Source organism: Macrobrachium rosenbergii, chromosome 6, assembly GCF_040412425.1.
Source record: "Macrobrachium rosenbergii isolate ZJJX-2024 chromosome 6, ASM4041242v1, whole genome shotgun sequence".
Classification (NCBI taxonomy): Eukaryota; Metazoa; Arthropoda; class Malacostraca; order Decapoda; family Palaemonidae; genus Macrobrachium; species Macrobrachium rosenbergii.
Window position 1 is genome coordinate 54,784,012 of NC_089746.1, and position 20,000 is coordinate 54,804,011.

The window sequence follows — 20,000 nt, forward strand, 5'->3', positions numbered from 1 at the left end:
TGGAATGGACTTCTGAATTTTAAATGAGGGACGAACTCATTAAAAAGGGAAAGGTTAAATTCTTCTTATGATGTTGAGAAAAATGTCGCAGAAGTTCCATTATTACTAGGCAAAAAAAAAAAAAGTTTTTTATATTTCCCTAAGCCTTTAGAAAGTTAGAGATTAGTTTTAATAGAGTTGTTGAATTACCTGTGTGTGTCTGTGTATGTGTATGTGTGTACTTGTGTATTTGCAAGAGTGCATTTAGGGGTGTGACTGTGTATTTGCGGGTGTCGGGCTGTGTGTAATGTCGTGTGTACGTCTTCGTACCCAGACATTTTCCATTCCATTGAAGGCATTACATTCCCCGGTCTCATTTTGTCGATAAGCCTTCAATTTGCCTTTGAATGGAAAATGTATAAAAACCTTTCCACTTTTCCTTTGAGACAGTAAGAGCATTAGTACGAATGAATAGAACTCCGAAGTGTGAGGCTGAATTCAATGAATGACAATATCTTGCTTGCTGTGGCCTTTTAAGTCTTGTTACCATTGTCGGTTCCAATATTATTTTGTGTGCTCTGAGTCTAATCGTATTCTCTTCGAGAATGTCATCGACATTGCTATATCTATATGCACCGTTGCTTCACCTTTTCTTTAAAGAAAGATAATTATGATTTAAATAGCCGTCGACAGATTTTTCGTCTGGCCGGCTCGCATGAGCAGTTTCATTAGAGGGAATATGAAAGTTTCTTCCCATCTGAGTTTCAGATTTTGATGTAGCCATTTTTTATTCAAGCTGTTTACTTTGTATGTGATATGCAGTTTTTTTTTTTTTAGTATTAGGGCGTTTCCCGTAACCTGGGGTGGATCAAAAGAAAAAGCAAGACATTACTCATTGCCACATTCATGCCTCAACTACTGAACCCTTTGCAGAGAGAGATAACCATAAGGAATCATTCGCTCGTTAACGATGAACTGAACGTCAGTTGCATAATAAGAATGGCAGTATGATAAACTCGAGGAAATAAAAGCCAGCCGTAATTTGAACAGTTTGAAATTCATTATTATTTAGAGTGAAAACAAGATGAGAAAGTGTGGTTGCCTTGTTGATCAAGCTTCTTTTATTTAGTAGTGACTATTTTTATCACTATAATTTATATATACATGCAAACAAACATACACGCACACACAAACATTTATATATATGTGTGTGTGTCTGTGTATGTGTGTTTTTCCGTAATATATATTAATTGATAAAACTTTAAAGTAATATTGGGTTGAATTATCTTTAGTTTAATTGTAACTTTTTCCTAATTTTCAAAAAATATCTTAAGATCATTTCATAATATATAAAAAAAAAGTTGTTTGCTGTAATTCCAAGAACACCTTATAGACTGCCCAATATCGCTACATTTCGATAACACAAATTCAAATTCATCAGTGGCTGAATATACCAGAAACAAAAATATGGAAACATGTCTTCATATAGTCGTCTCTGTGACTTGGTTATTAAGTTCAACTACATTTAATTTACATTTTATATCATGGGTCAATTTTATCCTCAGTTAAACTGACATGGAGCTACCTTTGATAAAAACGAAACGAGGAAAAATTTAATTTAGAATTGTTAGTCTTTTTCATCAGCCATTTTTTCCTAGACAGAATAACGAAGTTCTGATGTCTTTAAAAAGTTAACAATGCCTTTTTTTGGCCTCTATAAACTTCCCTTTTGTGATGCGTAGCTTTGGTTAGTTAAATACCATCCAAATACTTAGTATCAATTTCCATAATCAGTTGAATTGTCAAAATCTTTAGTTCTCAAAAAACGTTTAATTCGAGTCCCCTTTTTCAGACTTTTTCATTTCCATGTGTTTAGATCTACAGGAAACTCAGTTTACCATGTTTTTCACATTTTAATCATCCTTTACGGATAAAGAGCATTTCAAAGCGTTTCTCATGATTTATTCGCGGTATATGACTTGCCAAATGGTTGAACTTCATATTAATAGCTTTGTGTCTCCTTCTTTTTGATAAACTTAGTAATAGCTACAATCTAAACGCGATGCTTTTGTTATTTATGATGATAAACCTTGCGTCTTTCTATATTTATGATTATGATTGTCAGGGCTTTTCTACTCACAATTACTCCTACCCTATTGACTGGGAATTTCCCACATTTGTTATTTTATCATGTGTTGGTTATTTCCAATCATTATGTTTTGAATAGTCTTCTTATATTTTTCGTGTTTAATCTTTCATTTTCCGTTGCTATAGAAATGATTCGAAGATAATACATTTAATCAGAGATTGGATTTCACCTATTCTTCAAACCATCAAATTCCCTGGTGCGAGCTTTCTTCTGTCAGTCTATGCTTCTACCTATTTCAACCTATCTGTCTGTGTATCTATTATCTTTTAGTTGTTATTTGAAAACATTTCATTTTTAGTCTGAAATAACAATACCAACTATTTTCGTCACGACGCATGCATTCTCGACTGCGCTTACGAATCAACAGGTGGCAAGGTGAGGCAAGGCTTCCTGCAAGCATCGTGCCCCAAGGTTACTCGTAAATCCGTTCCTGAAACGTGAAATGTTTCGAAACTTCACAGTTAACAGCCTGGTATTGTCAGTCTTTGTGACAGCTCCTTCGAACGGATGAGTATTGAGTTACTCATCAATTAACTAGAGTCCATCAATTCCTGCATACAATAAAGAAATGAAAGCGTAGCTGCGTTTCCAGTCTCTTTACCATAAACCGCTTGGTAAATTAATTGGAATGGATTGGAATATAGATATTAGGCCAAAGGCCTAATGGTGGGACCTATGAGGTCATCCAGCGCTGAAAGGGAAACGCGAGTAGAAAGGTTTGCAAGGTGTAACGGGAGGAATACCTCACAGTTGCACTATGAAACAATTGTTAGGAGGGCGGATAGCAAGATGGAAGAAAGAGAGTGTGAACGGAGGTACAGTAAAAGGAGTGAAAGGGGTTGCAGCTAAGGGTCGAAGGAGCGTTGCAAAAAAACAGAATTAATGCCTACAGTGCACCGTGTGAGGTGTACGGATGGCACCAACCCCTACGGGGTGTAAATTAATTGGAATAAGCAAGTATATTTTCCAGATATGATTCGTCGTTACAAATGTAGAACAGCCGTCTATTTCGTTAAAAAAGTAGAGGTTCTGGTTCTCATTTCTTTTTATAAATACCAGACAGGCATCACCAGAAAGCTCATCACTTGAAAAACTCCCAGGAACATAATGGTAATCACTTATGACTGTCCATCGAGTCACTTTTAGATGTCCGCAAAATTTTGATAAATTTTGAAAGAGGGAAAACTGTAAACTGCAAGAGGGCTATGATATGAAAACTAGGAGACAAATGCCGAGAGCGAGACGGATGGAATAGACAAGAAAGGAAACCGTGCTTTTGGGGGTGGGAAAACTGGAGAATTAGAGGAGATACTTATGAATATATTTTATTTCTATTTTTTTAAATGCCTTCTAAAGGAATAGCCCGAAGAACAATGAAAGATATAGAACCGGGAAAAAGGGGCATAGATTTAAAACGTTTTCTTAAAATAAAAATAACAGATTATCTCAAACTTGGTAATTAAAGACGTGCTTGCAGACAGAATACTGCAGGACGATGAAGGTTCCTTTTTAGGCTGATTCAGGCGTAAGTTTTCACGAAACCTCGTTACTTTATAGCGTCATTTGTGCCATTTTATCTTTACATGGGCTATAGATTCGCACTGAGCAAATCGGCTATAGATTCGTGCTGAGCAACAGGCGATATAATTAACTCTCACTTCCCTAGATCGTATCATGCCCTGAATGCACGTCAATCCATCGTGTGACTCAGTTTGCAGACTAAACGCTCCCCGTGAAACAGCCATGTTCGCTGAAAATGTTTGCTGCTCTCGACGCTCGAAATGAAATCAACTACGAATTCCGTTTCCTCTTAACCTGCCGTTGGTGAGGATAGATAGAAATGTTTACACTTGATGGGAGGAACGCTTGTTGCTAATGGAAGAAATGCCATTTTTTGTAGTCCCTCTCGTCTTCTCTCTCGTGGCTGGAAGAGGAACTGCAGCTTTTTCTTTCCCGGGGATTATGTTACGTGAACAAAAAAATGAATGAAATATGTTCGTTTACAGGGAATAAACCCTTTGAATTGTCCACTGTTGATTATTACTTTCATTGATGTACTGTTTATCGGCTTACGAATAGGTAACAATTGAGTAATAACAAATAAAGAGCTTATTCAGAGATGAGCTCTCCCACCCACCCACCCACCTTCCATGGAAAACAAGACATGAGTTTGCCACTGCAACACGTGAATTGAGTAATTTATCTCCATTAATTAGTTAATTAAGTCGCCTCTTGCCTGCGCAGAGTATTACAGCATATGCAAAATATATTTAGATGCGACCTGAATGTTTAATCATTTCTCAACGACGCGAAGGGACGGCTTCCTTAACATACCTCATAAAAGGGGATAAGCTTTGATTTATCCTTATAATGAGCAAAGCCGCACATGTCTGATGCGCCCTTCACCGCAACATAACGAATCTCGTCACAAAGTTAGATTGGTTTCCCCCTCATAATGAGATTAAAAACCTTCAGGGAAATCCACGTCAACGGCCCTTTGATGGGGAGGTGCCACACGCCGCGTCCGGTCAGTCATTTACTATCTGGAGATTTACTAGATCCCAAATAATTGTTGGTGCTTTAGGTATTACCGAACCCGGAGAGTTTAATCGGCCCTAGAGACTGCTCCGTTATTCCCCGTGGAAATGTTTCAGTGGAATGCAAAATCTGAATAATCGGGGTTAGTCTTCCTGACATCCAGGCTTCTGTACTTGAATTCCATCGCAGAGGCTCAGAGATCATAATGACCGTTATTTGGCAAATAATTGATGTGTGGGATTTGTCAACGTGCTTTCAGTGAAACACACGAAATATGTTAATCGACTACCTGGTTCTTTGAAGAAGTATATATATAAATTATATTATATATATACACATACATGTATGTATGTATATATATACATATATATATACATGTAAACGTTAAACCCACGAGCAGAAAATGAAAATTTATTTTCTTTCCGAAAGAATGTTAAAAAGAGGTACATAAATTGTTTGAATAATAGGAGATGGAACAACGGAGCACCTATCACAAAACAGAACAGAAGCATTCAGTGAGGTTTATATACATCTTTTAACAACCCACCAAGGTATCAGTAAAAGCTGAATAACAAAATGATTTATGTTGGTAATACTTAGAAATATATTCGAAATCACTAACACAAGTTTTAAAGATCGGAAGTTAAACATTATTAACCCTTAGCCCTTCCGTCGATTCAGTCAATATGACACTGTAATTCCGTCAGTATTAAATATTTCAAGGATCCTTTTTCCTTTTGCAGTGAGTCCACGAGATAAATTTTGCAGTCAAATGTGTATGTCTTTATTCATTTAATAAATATTTTTTTTCTTAACAGTCTTTTCTTTCCTCCTCGATTCCAATTAATTTCGAATGAATTACAGTTCAGTCAAGCCTTTTACAAGGTGGCTTGCAAGTTTGATAAGGCTTAAAACGGAATAAGAGGCTTGTTGTGGACCTCAGACCTCGTAGTAAGCCCACTGAATCTGTTGCTAAATGAAAATATTGTCAATGTATTCATCTACATGGGTAAAAAATGTAAACACACACATACACACACACACACACACACACACACACATATATATATATATATATATATATATATATATATATATATATATATATATATATACATATATATATATATTATGTGTGTGTATGTATTATACAGAGGTATGTAAACACTTGTTTAGAGCCCTAGCTATTATTGCTACCATAGAGGAATAGTTTTAAATGTGGAAGGGCTGAGGAGTATGCATTTTATTCCCAATTTAATGCTGAATCTTTCAGAAGAATCATTCTGATTTTAAATTTGTACATCTTGAAACTTAAATTCTGAAAAAAATTTTTAGGTACTCGAAGAAAGCGACATGAGAACATGAGAGATTTGGTACAATTAAAACCTTGAATAACTCTCGAGGGTTTTTGCCATTACTGTCTCACTACCTTTAATTACCGTAAACCGATTCTGCAGAACTAACACTGTATTCTTTAACTCCTCACAGAAGCGTATTGCGACAGTGCCTGGGACACCCTGCACTGTTGGCCCTCCACTTTGGCGGGCACCACCGCGAAGGAATCCTGTGCCAACATCTTCACGGACGTACCACACCTTATCAGCCATCCTAATGGTAAGTACAGAAAGGTTTATTTCCTTCTCACAACCTCATGCAAGAATTTTATTCCTAAAACCTCTTGGTGGACAATGGTAAGTGCGACTCTTTCCTATGTCATTCCAGATCTCAAGAAAATGCCAAAATTTGTCTTAGATAAAGTTAAAGGGATTGTGTTTAGACACTTTTTTTTTTTTATCGCAGGTCATTATAAAAGTTAGGTTCGAATGTATCAAGGAGAGTCATTTGGGGGAATAAATCTTAACTAAATTGTTAATTAAGATTATAGAAAAGAAAGGATTGACTGTTGAAAGGAATTATTTAGAATTTGACACGAGCTTAATTCCTCAAAACAGAAATGACAAATGGGTTTAGACTAGCTCAGATATGAAACTGCTTTCTTTTAAATTTCACGACAGATTTGTAACTTGAGATTGATTTGTGCATGATTTCACTCCAGAAGATACCCACTGCTATACAATGCATAATTGGCTGACGATTGCCGTTTAGCAAAATTAATTTGCTCACTTGAAATTTTTCAAGTAGTTTATCGGCAGGATTGGGTTCAAATATATATTTAGTCCGGTAAAGAAATGGAACTGTGGACAGATTATCTCGAAATTCCACCAGTAAGTCTCAGAATGAATTATTCTAGAATTTTAATTTAATTGAAATCAAAATTTCCCCAGCCAAGAATACATGTTTAGCTCAGCATTCGGTTTCTTAATCAGAAAAATTAGATTTATTTGTCGATTTTCTTCTGATAATTTCAGTGGTATCAACTGTAATTTCTAACTGTAGACTTTCCAGAGAATTGGGATTTTATAATATTTTCCTAACAAAGACTGGTTACAAGATAATTATTAGATTGACATGGAATTCCATCTTTCATTCAAAAAGCCAGTTTACCAAAATTAATTGTAATGCACAAGTGAATTGAAGTTTTTATCATCACACGTTGATAATCGGCTTAGCCTTGCTGGTGAAGGCTTCAGCTCGATTTATTTATGGGACCGGTGATTAGCTGTATATTTGTAATGCGATTTATTATGAATGAATATTTATTTAATTTCTGATATAAAAGTGATTACGATTACCTAGTGGCTATATTTCTTTACTATTTCACCCAAAAAGGCGATGGGATTTAGCTTCACTCGCTCGACACAGGCTAACAGTGATAATTAATGATTGCATAATTCAACTTAGAATATTAATAGTATAATTTCAGATGCAGTATTCCTAGAGAGATGGGCGGAATCGTCAGGTTCAAATCCAATTAACAAATTCTAACTGATTATAATCAAACTCACTTCCATTCCCAATGCAAACCAGGGTTTAGTTCTGATTTTTCAACAGTGCGTTGTAACTTATGGAGTCATCAAAGTAATTTGTTGAAAACACTTTTCGGATACATAAATCCAGATATTAATTCCGCAGCACATATATGAAGGGCTTTTGGATACGACTTCCTAACAAAGACCAGGAATATTTTTAGCTCCCTAGACGTTTTCTGTTAAACTGGGCGTTCTTGAGGTTAGTGTCAGTATGTTTCTTACCGTTGCACGATTGGTTAATTTCAGAATGAAATTGAGTGAAAACAATATAAAGATGACTTACTTTCTCAGGACAAGTTAATCTAAGTTTAAAAGTTTAAATTCGATATACGTTTTTAGCATAATGGAGGTATAAATGGATTAGGATGTAATCAAGTGGTTCAGCTTATCAGATGTAGGAAAATTAGTTGGATGTCCACTTATACCAATGAAATTATCAGTTTCATTTTTAATTTATCACTTTGGACTCAAAATAACATTGCTTGTACCATACTTCTTTATCACAATTGTAACATTAAGGTATTGAACATCGTTCTTTCAAGCATAAAGTAACGAAAACTTAAATAATGTTTAGATGTAACTTCTCTGCGCAGCTCAGGATTAGGTTCATGTCAAATCAGGATTACGTTAATAGCACTGGATGAAATCTTCTAACACAATATATGATCCAGGCAAGATAAAGGATGAAATTTCAGGGAATTTCCAGTGCTGAGGATTTACGGGAGTAGGCTTTTTTTTTTTTTTTTTGTTCCTACAGTCTGTTTTCAGAGAATACTTTACCTGGCTTAGGAACAGTTGGTCTTCGATAAAATAATTAATTAATTTCGACTCATGCAATAATTCGTTTTTACATCACTTTTCGCAAGCACTTTAATTTCTAGTGTCCTACGGTGCCTGGCAGACTCAAGTAGAGGTAAGCTGTTGAACAAATGTTCTCCATACAACAATTTTCATTTATACTTTAAACATATGAAGCGTAAAATTATTCAACCCCTTTGTTTGCGATAGGAAATGCTAGCTGGATTTCAATAAAAACGTGAAGTGAAATATAAAAATTGAGAAGAAATCTCTAGCATATTGACTAAGATAATTCCTATTAAAAATTCTCATCCCGCAATCTTCATCAATTCTCATCGAAGGATAATGAGGTTTCCATGTATTTTTTTTCCCTTTATTGTCCATGGTTTTAAAAGGGCAGTAACTTTTTATTTTTTATTTCACGAGCGTCAGGACAATACGTTGAGTCTTTTTATTTTTTATTTGTGTGACGGAGAATGCACGGATTGAGTAAAAAAAGCCACAACAATGTAACTGATAAACTGTATTTTTCAAGGTACAAAAAAATACAAAAAAGGATAAAAACAACGGAGCTATCGACCGTTTGCCCAACGGCCCTATTCAGCGGGCTGAAGAGGACCGTTGGGCAAACAGTCGAAAGCTCCCTTGTATTTATCCTTTTTGTATTTTTTTGTATCTTGAAAAATACAGTTTATCAGTTACATTATTGTGGCATTTTTTACTCATTATTTTCGATCACAATATAGTGATGCACCACAGATAATGCATGGATTCATTATACGCCACTGGGAATTTGCTCTTTTACTCTCAAGAGATTCGCGGAAATAATAACAGCGTTGCCGAGGGACTGAGGCCATGCAGAAAATGGGAAGAAAAATCGAACTTATTGGGAATAGAAGAAAAAATCTTGAGGGGGAAACAGCTTGCATGAGTCTGCTGGTTACGCAAAATAAGATCTGCACAAATTTTAGACTTTAGTCAGTCCCTTAGCACAATCTCATTGAAAAGAACGTAAAGTACTTTTCGATGAGTAAACTAAATGAATTTGAAAATCGGTGAATTTCGCCCTGAGGATATGGTAAGGAATTAATCCAAGTCGAAAACATTAGTTTCGGTTACCGCTCTTATTTTTATGTGACGGCCTAAAGCAAATCAAAATGAGGTACCTTGCCAGAAGTTAATTTCAGATCTGTTCTAAGTAATTAGTTTATCATCTAAATAACAGTAAAAAAAAAGTGGCTCATGCAATTGATGAATCATCAGTAATAGAGAATATTAAGGATAGCCAAGACCTGTTCTTTATTTTTCTTAGTATCACGACTGGTCGACTTACCAGGTGAAAAGTAATTCAGCCAGAGAAATAAATCCGAATAGAATGAACAGCCTATGAAGTCTACTATGCAGAAAAAGGTAGAGCTGATTATCATCACTCAGTAGATGGAAAAGGGGCGAAAAATTACAGTTTGGAAAATAACTAGACTCACAAAAGTTGTACATGGTCCAAATAGTGTTAATGCAGCAATACTTTTCAACGTCTCGGAAAGGATCGTTCATGTAAATGCTACGATGAGTCATGTAAAAAAAAGAAGCGGAATATCTATGAAAGGTAAAAGGGTACTGTAAGAAATAAAAAAAAAAAAATAAACTTTTGACGACTCATTAGAATGTGTTAATTATAAGTTCACTGATGATGATGAGTGAACTTAAGCAGAAACCTTGATGGCAAAGCATGTCGCTGAGTCTCCATAGAACAAGTAGGAAATGTTTAATTTTAAGAGTCTTTCATATATATATATATATATATATATATATATATATATATATATATATATATATATATATATACATATATATATATCATTTATTTATTTACATACACATATGAGTTGTGATGTTGTACAAAATGCTGAAAAATCATTTCAGAATAAAAAACTTTAAACTTATCTGCCTCTGATTTGAATCAGTACGAAATGTTAAAATTATGATCGAGCAAGATGCTTTGAGTAAATCTGTATATTTGCCGATCAGTTCGAATTGTTAAGGAGCTATTTACCCTTATCGGTATTCATGCAGAGGTGTGAATTTCTTTTTTCACTCGCTGTTCATTGAAAGTGTCGCCTCCCTCAAATATCTATCTTCCCCATGCGGCACCAACAACAACGACTTACTTATAATAAAAATAAAGGTAACAATAACCAGTGGACATTTTAAAATTGCAAAAAGCAGTTTTCACAAATATTTAGACTGGAAAAGTCATCCTAGATTTCGTCAGTTTTCGGTAAATTGCTGCTGTTTTTGCCTCAATTAAAGCCATGAGCAGTACTAGTGGCCCAGTTACACAGACACTCACCATAAGGCGTAGCGACAAATAGATTTAAGAAATTTACTCAGTGGAGTTTGCTGTACCGGAAAGGGCAATTTCTTTTTTCTTTTTTCTTCTTCTTTCCTGTTTTTGTGTTAGTAAGATTGGCAGCTCTTTGAAATTTTCATGTTGTCATCGTGGGCGTTTTGGGATGTCGGTATTGAAATTCCATTTTAGTTCATCTTGACAGCGTCCGTATAAGAATAAGTAGGATAAGAGGTTTAAAAACAATATAACAAATAACAGTAAAACTACATTCATTGTAGAATTTTAATGGTAACAGTAATTACAATAACGTTATTGTAATCTATATCACATATCTTCATTCTTATTACCATCATTTCTATTATTCTGGTTTTAGATAATTATTTTTATTTCCATCACATTCATTATTCTGATTTTATAGATTATTATAACTAAAGTAAGGAAAGCTTAGTTCTTTGACCCTGCAAGTGCAAATAAATCATATTAAGACAAGGACTATGCAAAGCAGCTAATCAGATGCCCATTCTCAACTTAGCATCTTGCCGCATAACTTTGCTTCAAGTATCCAGAATTGGTGGCAAAATTGAAGCCAGATCTGTCACCAGTATAGAACAACAACAGATGCCAGGATAATTAGAATTCAAGTCTCATCCTAAGTGAGGACAACGGAATGTTCGTCAAGAGCTGCTGAAAACTTTGTTTTATCTTGTATATCGTTACAATTAAGAGTTATTCCTTATCACAGTTAGTAATTAGGTGGTAATAACACCATCGCCTCTAAGTTCAAGCACAATAACTTCGTAATATGAATGCATCTGCCAGTTATTATTTCATCTCTTTATTTCTTGTTTCGGTTTTAAGATACATTATTATGTCTCCATGAAAAAAAAAAAAAATTGAATACACACACACACACACACATATATATATATATATATATATATATATATATATATATATATATATATATATATATATATATATATATATATATATATATATATAACTGTGTGTGAGTGTGTGGGTATTATATATATATATATATATATATTATATATATATATAAATGTGTATATATATATATATATATATATATATATATATATATATATATATATATATATATATATGTGTGTGTGTGTGTGTGTGTGTGTGTGTGTGTGTGTGTGTGTGTGTGTAAATGGATGTATGGATGTGTGTATGTTCCAGCATAACTGTGAAACTCATGGAGCAATTTCAACCAAACTTGGTATATATACGATTTACTATCTGAAAAAGAATACTGTTTGGGGTAGAACAGCACTAGCACCAAAGTGCACCAAAGGGGGTGGGGGTGGGAAGGACTTCCCTGAAACGGGATATTAAGCAGCTCAGTGAATAGTCAACTTATATAACAATATTGAATCATATTTATTTTAATTTGGAAATGACATCATTAGATAATCTAAACACACTGAATCAATATTTGAGTCTTATTTATTCTTAAAAACTGTAGCAAAAAAAACAAAAAAATGCCAAAATCGTTCCAGCCCTTAATAACTTGTCTAAAAAGAAAAAAAACAGCTTGCTTTGAATATTTCTATCAAAGGCATCACTGCAAATAGGTTATGTAATTAATGTTATACTCGGGCATCCTAATCATTAACAGAAATGATTTTGAATTGAATTCAACTAAGCTCCTCTGGTGTTCACAAAAGTCATAAGTACGTCAGTCATCAGTTGCTTGTTGTTAGATGATAGCTGCATATTCATGTAATTATTGGTATAATTACTATTTAATGGGGTTACTTAATTAGGCGCCAAAACCGTATCCAACGAGTATATATTCATACACATAGGAATGTGCGTACAAAATTATGCCTCGGGTAATGGTGGTTTTACTGTAGGTATGGAAATAGATAAGATCTTCCGTAGGGGGGTGGCGCTATCAGCGCACCTCATGCGGTGCACTGTAGGCATTGCTTAAGGTTCTTTGGAGCATCCCTCTGGCCCCTGGCTGCAACTGCTTTCATTCTTTTTACTGTACTTCCGTTCATATTCTCTTTCTTCCATCTTACTCTCCCCCCTCTCTTAACAATTGTTTCAACATTATATTCAACGCTGAATGACCTCATAGGCCCCAGGGCTTGGCCTTTTGGCCTAAGTTTTTGTATTCCAGTTCCTATAGGTAAAATCGGCAAATAAACCAAGTTGTTATATCCATTAATGAGCATTTCTTATTTTTATCAGATGCCCATAAATATTAACCACACACATCTCTGGGATGTAGTTTCCAATGAATGTCTTTGGTTGACTGGAAACTTGGGAACTAGTTTATCCTTACATTATCAATATATTAATACTTGTGTCTGTTCAATATATTGTCACCGGTGTCTATTAACAGTTCCACTCCATTGTTTCAGTAGATATAATATATGACTCCAAATCACATGTCAATATAGTATAGATGTTAAAACTTTTCATTGTTCACTTGTCGAGGAATTTCATCTACTCACTTTTTCGGTTGATGTATAATCTGTTGTGCGATCTAACAAAACATGTAGTTTTAATTACCAGCGAACGTGTTAAATAACTTTCTGGCTGGAAGAAACTTTGTTTTCTCATGTATGACTTTACAAAAAAAAACTTCTAGGATAGGAATTCGGGCTTCATTAGATTAAGGTTAAGGTCCTGGTTTTAGAATTGCATATATCTTTTTTTATGAAAATATATAACAAAAAATATTGTGAATCATATCAGATTTCCGTGACCCATAAGGCAGACACATGTTGTTAGTCTTCTTAAATATGGCAGATTCAAGCATCTTACCTTTGACACGACAGGTACTTCCATCAACAATTTGTGATGCTCTCCAGTTCCTATTAGGGCTAAAACTACTTGTATGATGGCATCATTTTGATGGTAAAACCATCGTTTTATGTGTGGAAAATGTAGTCTTTTCAATTACATCATAATATAATTGTATTTCCCATTACCTTCTGTGACTTTCTTTCTTCGTTTTGAGTCGGTTGAGAACACTGATAGTTCTCCCCGGCCGGCTGGTGAAGAGTTTTTATTTCTGGTGATAGAAATTCATTTCTCGCTATAATGGCGGATTCTTTCCCGTTGGATTGGTTAGCCATAAAATGAATAGGGTTCATCAGTGGTCTGAATAAAATAATGAATAAATAACTTTTAACTTTTGAATGAACAATATTCTTTGGAAGCTTTAATTCAAGTCAATGGCCTCTTTAAACTTGTTCCATAGAATAGGTTCATCTTCTAATAATTTAATAATAATAATAATAATAATAATAATTCCATTGATTTGCTGTCTGAAGTTAAACTGCATTTTTCATTGATTCCATTGATTTGCTCGTGCGCATTTCTTTCATGTTTTGCGCTCATAGCTCGTCCAATACCAGACACTGAGGATGGAACGTTATGTAGACTCGCACATTAATATGACAATGCTAGTATAAGTTAACTTATTTAATGTCCTTTTTGGTTAGGTGACCTCATTGCAAAACAAAATCCCCAAACATTGTTTAATTTTCTTCTTATTTTTTTTTTTTTAAAATCCCTTTGTGTCGTAACACGTGACTCTCAAATTAAATTTTACCAAACAAAGCTTAGCTTTGGCTCTGAATAAGTTTAATATGCAACTACTGCTGTACCATGGCTTTAATCGTATGAGCCCGACATTATTTGTTCAGCCTCTTACTCTGCTGAGCTGAGATCAACTTTTGTACATAGTTCCGCTCTTTTCAGGTTCTGCTATTTTAAGTAATTATTTTCATTGATCCCGACGGTATATTTCATATTCCTTCCACGTGCTTCCTCAGGTAAGCATTGGTTTTGTAGAGAACTCAATTTAAATCCATTTGAGTAATCTCTGTCTCTCGTCTAACTAATCCTCTTATTCTCAGTAGTCACTGACCTCGAAGTGCATTCTTATAATAAAATCCTGAACTAATCAACTAATAGCTTCAGCATTTGTAACGATATGTACTCACACATACCTATGCATACACACACACACATGTGTGTGTGTGACTGTGAAGTATTTTCTGTTAAAACAGAATTCCATCAAATAGAAGGAACCCATAAAAATGTCAAAATGTAGAAAATAAATGCTATATTTCAGAGACCAAACTGTCTCTCTCCTCAGGCAAAGTAATGAATGAGAAAAAGTTACAGAGTTGACAATTTCTCTTTAATCTCCTTAATCGCTGGTTTGAGGAAGGTTTTATCTATATCTGAATCCCTGGCTCCTTTTGAAAGGTTCATCGTATTTCTTTGTTTAATCAAAGCCGATTCCACCATCTGGCTTTTGAACCAACAATTACTGCTATAAATTATACGTGATAAAATCAACCAACTGCTTAGTGACACTAACATTCATGATAAATTAAAAAAAAATCTCCAAAACGTCCCCACAGCATTTTTTTTAGAAAAGTAAGATTGATTGGCAAGGACAAAAAGAGCATTGAACTACTGGAGAAATTCAGTCATTAACCCAAAACTACCTTACTTTTATGTCCCTCCCAAAACTCAAAGATAATCTTCCATTCAGACCTATTATCTCATGTGCCGGAGCTTTCAGTGATAAAATTTCTAAGTGGTTAGCTGGCCGCCTTTCCCCTTTCTTAGGCACATTTTCTCCCAGTCGCATTAAGCATTCTGAAGATTTCTGCCACAAATTCAAAGAATCACACATACCACTTCACAACATAAAACTTTTAAGATAAGATGTAGTTTCCCTATTCATAAAAGTACTAGTACTGGACGTTCTACAGTTTTGTAGAGAAAAATTAGCCCCCTATTCAGATCATTTCCCACTAGCCCTAGATAAAATAACAAAATTAGTTGGATTATGTGTATCAGATAACGTCTTTTCACTCGGGGAGTCATTCTATAAACAAAAATTCGGGTGCAGCATGGGCAGCCCTTTATGTCCTGTTTTAGCCAATCTATACATGGAATATTTTGAAACTAAAAATAAATGCAGTAAAACCTAAATACATGCTGTGGATGAGATATGTAGATGATATCTTAACATTTTGGGATAATAGGTGGGGAAATTTCGATGAATTTCTTTCAAAATTAAGTGCATTAGTGCGTAGCATCAAATTTAAAGTTGAATGGGAAACAGACAACAAAGTTCCTTATCTTGACGTTTTAATAATTAGAGACATGACAGAATACAAATTTACCTTATACAGAAAACCAACATTTTCACTCGCTTACATCCGGTTTTTTAGCTATCATGACATCTCTGTCAAAGATTGGCGTAGCCAGCAATTTATTCTTAAGAGCCTTACGGATTTGCTCCCCAGATTTTCTGGAAAAGGAAAATGAACTAATCCGTAAGCAGCTGTCATCTTTAAAGTACCCTGACCATATAATTGAGATAAGCGATCCACAGAGCTAACATAATCTTCTACCATCCCCCTCAAAACAAGACTACAGAGATGCCCATCAATAAAATAAAAATCACACGCCTGTACAGGTTTAAGACGTTGACACAGACACTTGGAAACTCTAACCCTTTTGCTTTTACCTACCCGAATACTTTAGCCAGTCCCTGATTAGCATCCAGCAAAAACCAGTCCCCAAAGACACAGGAGTTTACGAAATCCCATGCCTCGATTGTGAACAGGTAAATCACTCTCCCAGAGATTAATACGGCATAAATGTTCAGTTAGGTATGAGCAACAGAGCTCAGTTATTTTTAACCACATAAATAACCATAATCACAGAAAAAACTGGAATTTGTCATGTATGATTTATAGCAGCAATTGTCAGTTCAAAAGCCAGATGGTGGAATCAGCTTTGATTAAACAAAGAAATGTGATGCACCTTTCAAAAGGAGCCTGGGATTCAGACATTATAGATAAAATCTTCCTCCAACCAGCGATTAAGAAGATTAAAGAGAAATTGTCAACTGGAGTGACATAACAGCTGACATATGGACCTTCTGGTATAAATACCACTTTTCTGTAACTTTTTCTCATTCATTACTTTGCCTGAGGAGAGAGACCGTTTGGTCTCTGAAATATAGCATTTATTTTCTACATTTTGACTTTATATATATATATATATATATATATATATATATATATATATATATATATATATATATATATATATATATATATATATATATATGTGTGTGTGTGTGTGTATGTGTGTGTGTGTGTGTGCATTTATTTTCTACATTTTGTCTTTATGAAATATAGCATTTATTTTCTACATTTTGATATATATATATATATATATATATATATATATATATATATATATATATATATATATATATATATATATATATTCTTGCAAATACTTGTACTGTTCGACCTCTCTCTTCCCTGATTTAGTAGAAATATAAACAAAAATAAAGAAAAGAAAGCACCAAGCTTTCTCTTTGTAAAGCAGTTTAGGGAGGAAGCCAGAGAGCTAGCTGTTGTTTTAAAACACCAACCATAGTCGACGGATTTGAAGTTTAGTTTAGTGACCTATTCAACAGGGTAGGTTTTACTAGGGCCACCTTTAGTTAGGGTATCCCTAAAGTGACCGCTCCACAGTATCTCAGGATTTGTATGAAACTATTGGGATTTTTCATACCTTCTTTGACACGGTAGGATAAGTTAATAGCTCTACGGATTTTTCAAACCTTTGGCTCGACAGGATAACAACGTTTAGTTTCATTAGCTACAATCATAATTTTGGTTGCAATTTCTGTCAAAACTAAAAAGTATAAAATAAAAAATAAAAGAAATTAAAACATGCTTTTATTAAAATGCACAAAAAAGTAAATAATATTTTTGGAGACATACCAGGATTTTCTTACAATTGATCATGTCTTCAAAAAAAAATTTTTTTTTTACCTTTATGTGCATTTAATAAAAGCTTGTTTAAATTTTTTTATATTTTGTATTTCCTTTATGGGTACGCTAGCGCATATACATATAAATATATATGTGTGTGTATATGTATATTACATACGTAAATGCATATATTCATATATTTATATATATATATATATATATATATATATATATATATATATATATATATATATATACAATATATATATATATATATATATATGTGTGTAATATATATATATATATATATATATATATATATATATATATATATATATATATATATATATATATATATATATATATATATATATATATATATATATATACATTTGTATGTGTAGGAAGATTGATATTGTCTGAATGAATTTGAACTGATACCCTAAATTCACGCATCGTTGACAATATAAAGATGCGCCTGTGAGGAAATGTTCAATTGCTGCTGAGATTGCCATCACTTCCAGCAAAAGAAACGACTTGTAACGTCACTCATTAATGTGTATACAGGAAAATAACACGAGGACGCGTGATAAAAGTGAGGACGGCTCTCAAAGACACATGTTACAAACTTCTTGATACGGGATTATCCCAAAGACGGGAGGAACCCGGTTAGGCCTACAACTTTTGACGTGAGAAATAAGGTTTATTTACTTAAAGGGTCCACTGCCTCGCTGATGCTGTATAGGAAACTTTCGGTCTCACTTTTGTTTTATGAGTCGTAATGTCAATTTCTGCCAGAGTTTCAAATTTATTTATGAACGGAAAGGTGATACAAGATAACTTTATAAAAAAATCTCCAGACATGTTTCATCTGAAGTCTGAAATAAACTTGGATCTATTCATAAGTTATTAGTTGAAACTGGAAAAAATTAGTAAATGAATACCATAAATCTATTTTGGTTGTAAGCTTCTAGTGGACAAAATGACAAAAACAGAATGGCAAAAATAGTTTTGCCTGTCCTTAGAAATTATAAAGAAAATTAAATCCGTGAAGTCATTCTTACCTCTCTCTCTCTCTCTCTCTCTCTCTCTCTCTCTCTCTCTCTCTCTCTCTCTCTCTCTCTCTCTCTCTCTCTCTCTCTCTCTCTCTCTAATATTCGATTGATTTATTAATAAAGTAAATGGCCATTAAAACGATAGTGACATTTCAGTATTAAGTTTTAAAACATTATTGATTCGGTAATAATTATTATATCATATATTGCAGGGAAAAAGATATATTAATTAGATATCAGAATTCCTGGGAATTCTATTTTTTTAAATGATGGTAGAAAATATTCTGAATGAAATTTTAGGAAGTCTCAATTTATCTCAAAAAGGATGATGAAGCTTTTTAAGCATAATTCATCCTCTCTCTCTCTCTCTCTCTCTCTCTCTCTCTCTCTCTCTCTCTCTCTCTCTCTCTCTCTCTCTCTCTCTCTCTCTAATTGATTTATTTATCAAATTAAATGTCCATTAAAACGGTAGTGACGTTTCGGTGTTAAGTTTTAAAACACATTATTGATTCAGTAATATTTATATCACATATTGCAGGGGAAAAAGAAATTTTAATCAGATATCAGAATTCCTGGAAACTCTAATTGTTTCAAATGATGAAGGAAGATATTCTGAATGAAATTTTCGAGAAATCTCAGTTGTCCTCAAAAGAGGGTAATTAAGCCTTTAACCATAATTAATCTCTCTCTCTCTCTCTCTCTCTCTCTCTCTCTCTCTCTCTCTCTCTCTCTCTCTCTCTCTCTCTCCTGCAGTATATCGAACATAATGATTGCTGGCAATTATGAGATCAAGGGATTACTAAGTAGCTTCTTTCCATTCACATGCATTCAGAAAGTCTTTGATAATCCTCCATGGTCCTTTGCACCCTGGTCGTAGAATCTTGACATGAAACTTTGATCTGAATTACTTGATTTTTTGTGAATCTAATCGTTTTGATTAATCGGCACAGCTTCTAATATTGTGGCAGTTTTAGCGCGGTAATATCAGTTTTCAAACCAAGCAGTATATTTTTTCAAGTGGAGTAAGTTGCTGTTTCTTTTTAGAAGTATTTTCAAGATTCTCTGGCATATATATATATATATATATATATATATATATATATATATATATATATATATATATATATATATATATACATATACTGTATATATATATACAGTACACATGCAATATGTATATGTATATATATATATTATATATATATATATATATATATATATATATATATATATATATATTATTATATACACACATTTACATAGTGTGTCTCTGTGCTCTTGTGTGTATGTGTGTTCACATATGTGAACATATACACAGACACAATTGAATGTACATGTGTCTTTACAAAGGTACCATTAATGACAAAACACATCATACCAAATTCTGAATGGAAT

The 20,000-nt window shown here is 33.8% G+C and overlaps 1 protein-coding gene across 1 annotated transcript in view; it reads left to right on the top strand.

The window, feature by feature from the left end:
* Positions 1–20,000, top strand: part of LOC136839591 (uncharacterized) — a 261,759-nt gene that overhangs the window by 120,353 nt on the left and 121,406 nt on the right. The window contains 1 exon segment of the mRNA XM_067105868.1: positions 6,155–6,280. Coding sequence (XP_066961969.1) covers positions 6,155–6,280 — 126 coding nt within the window.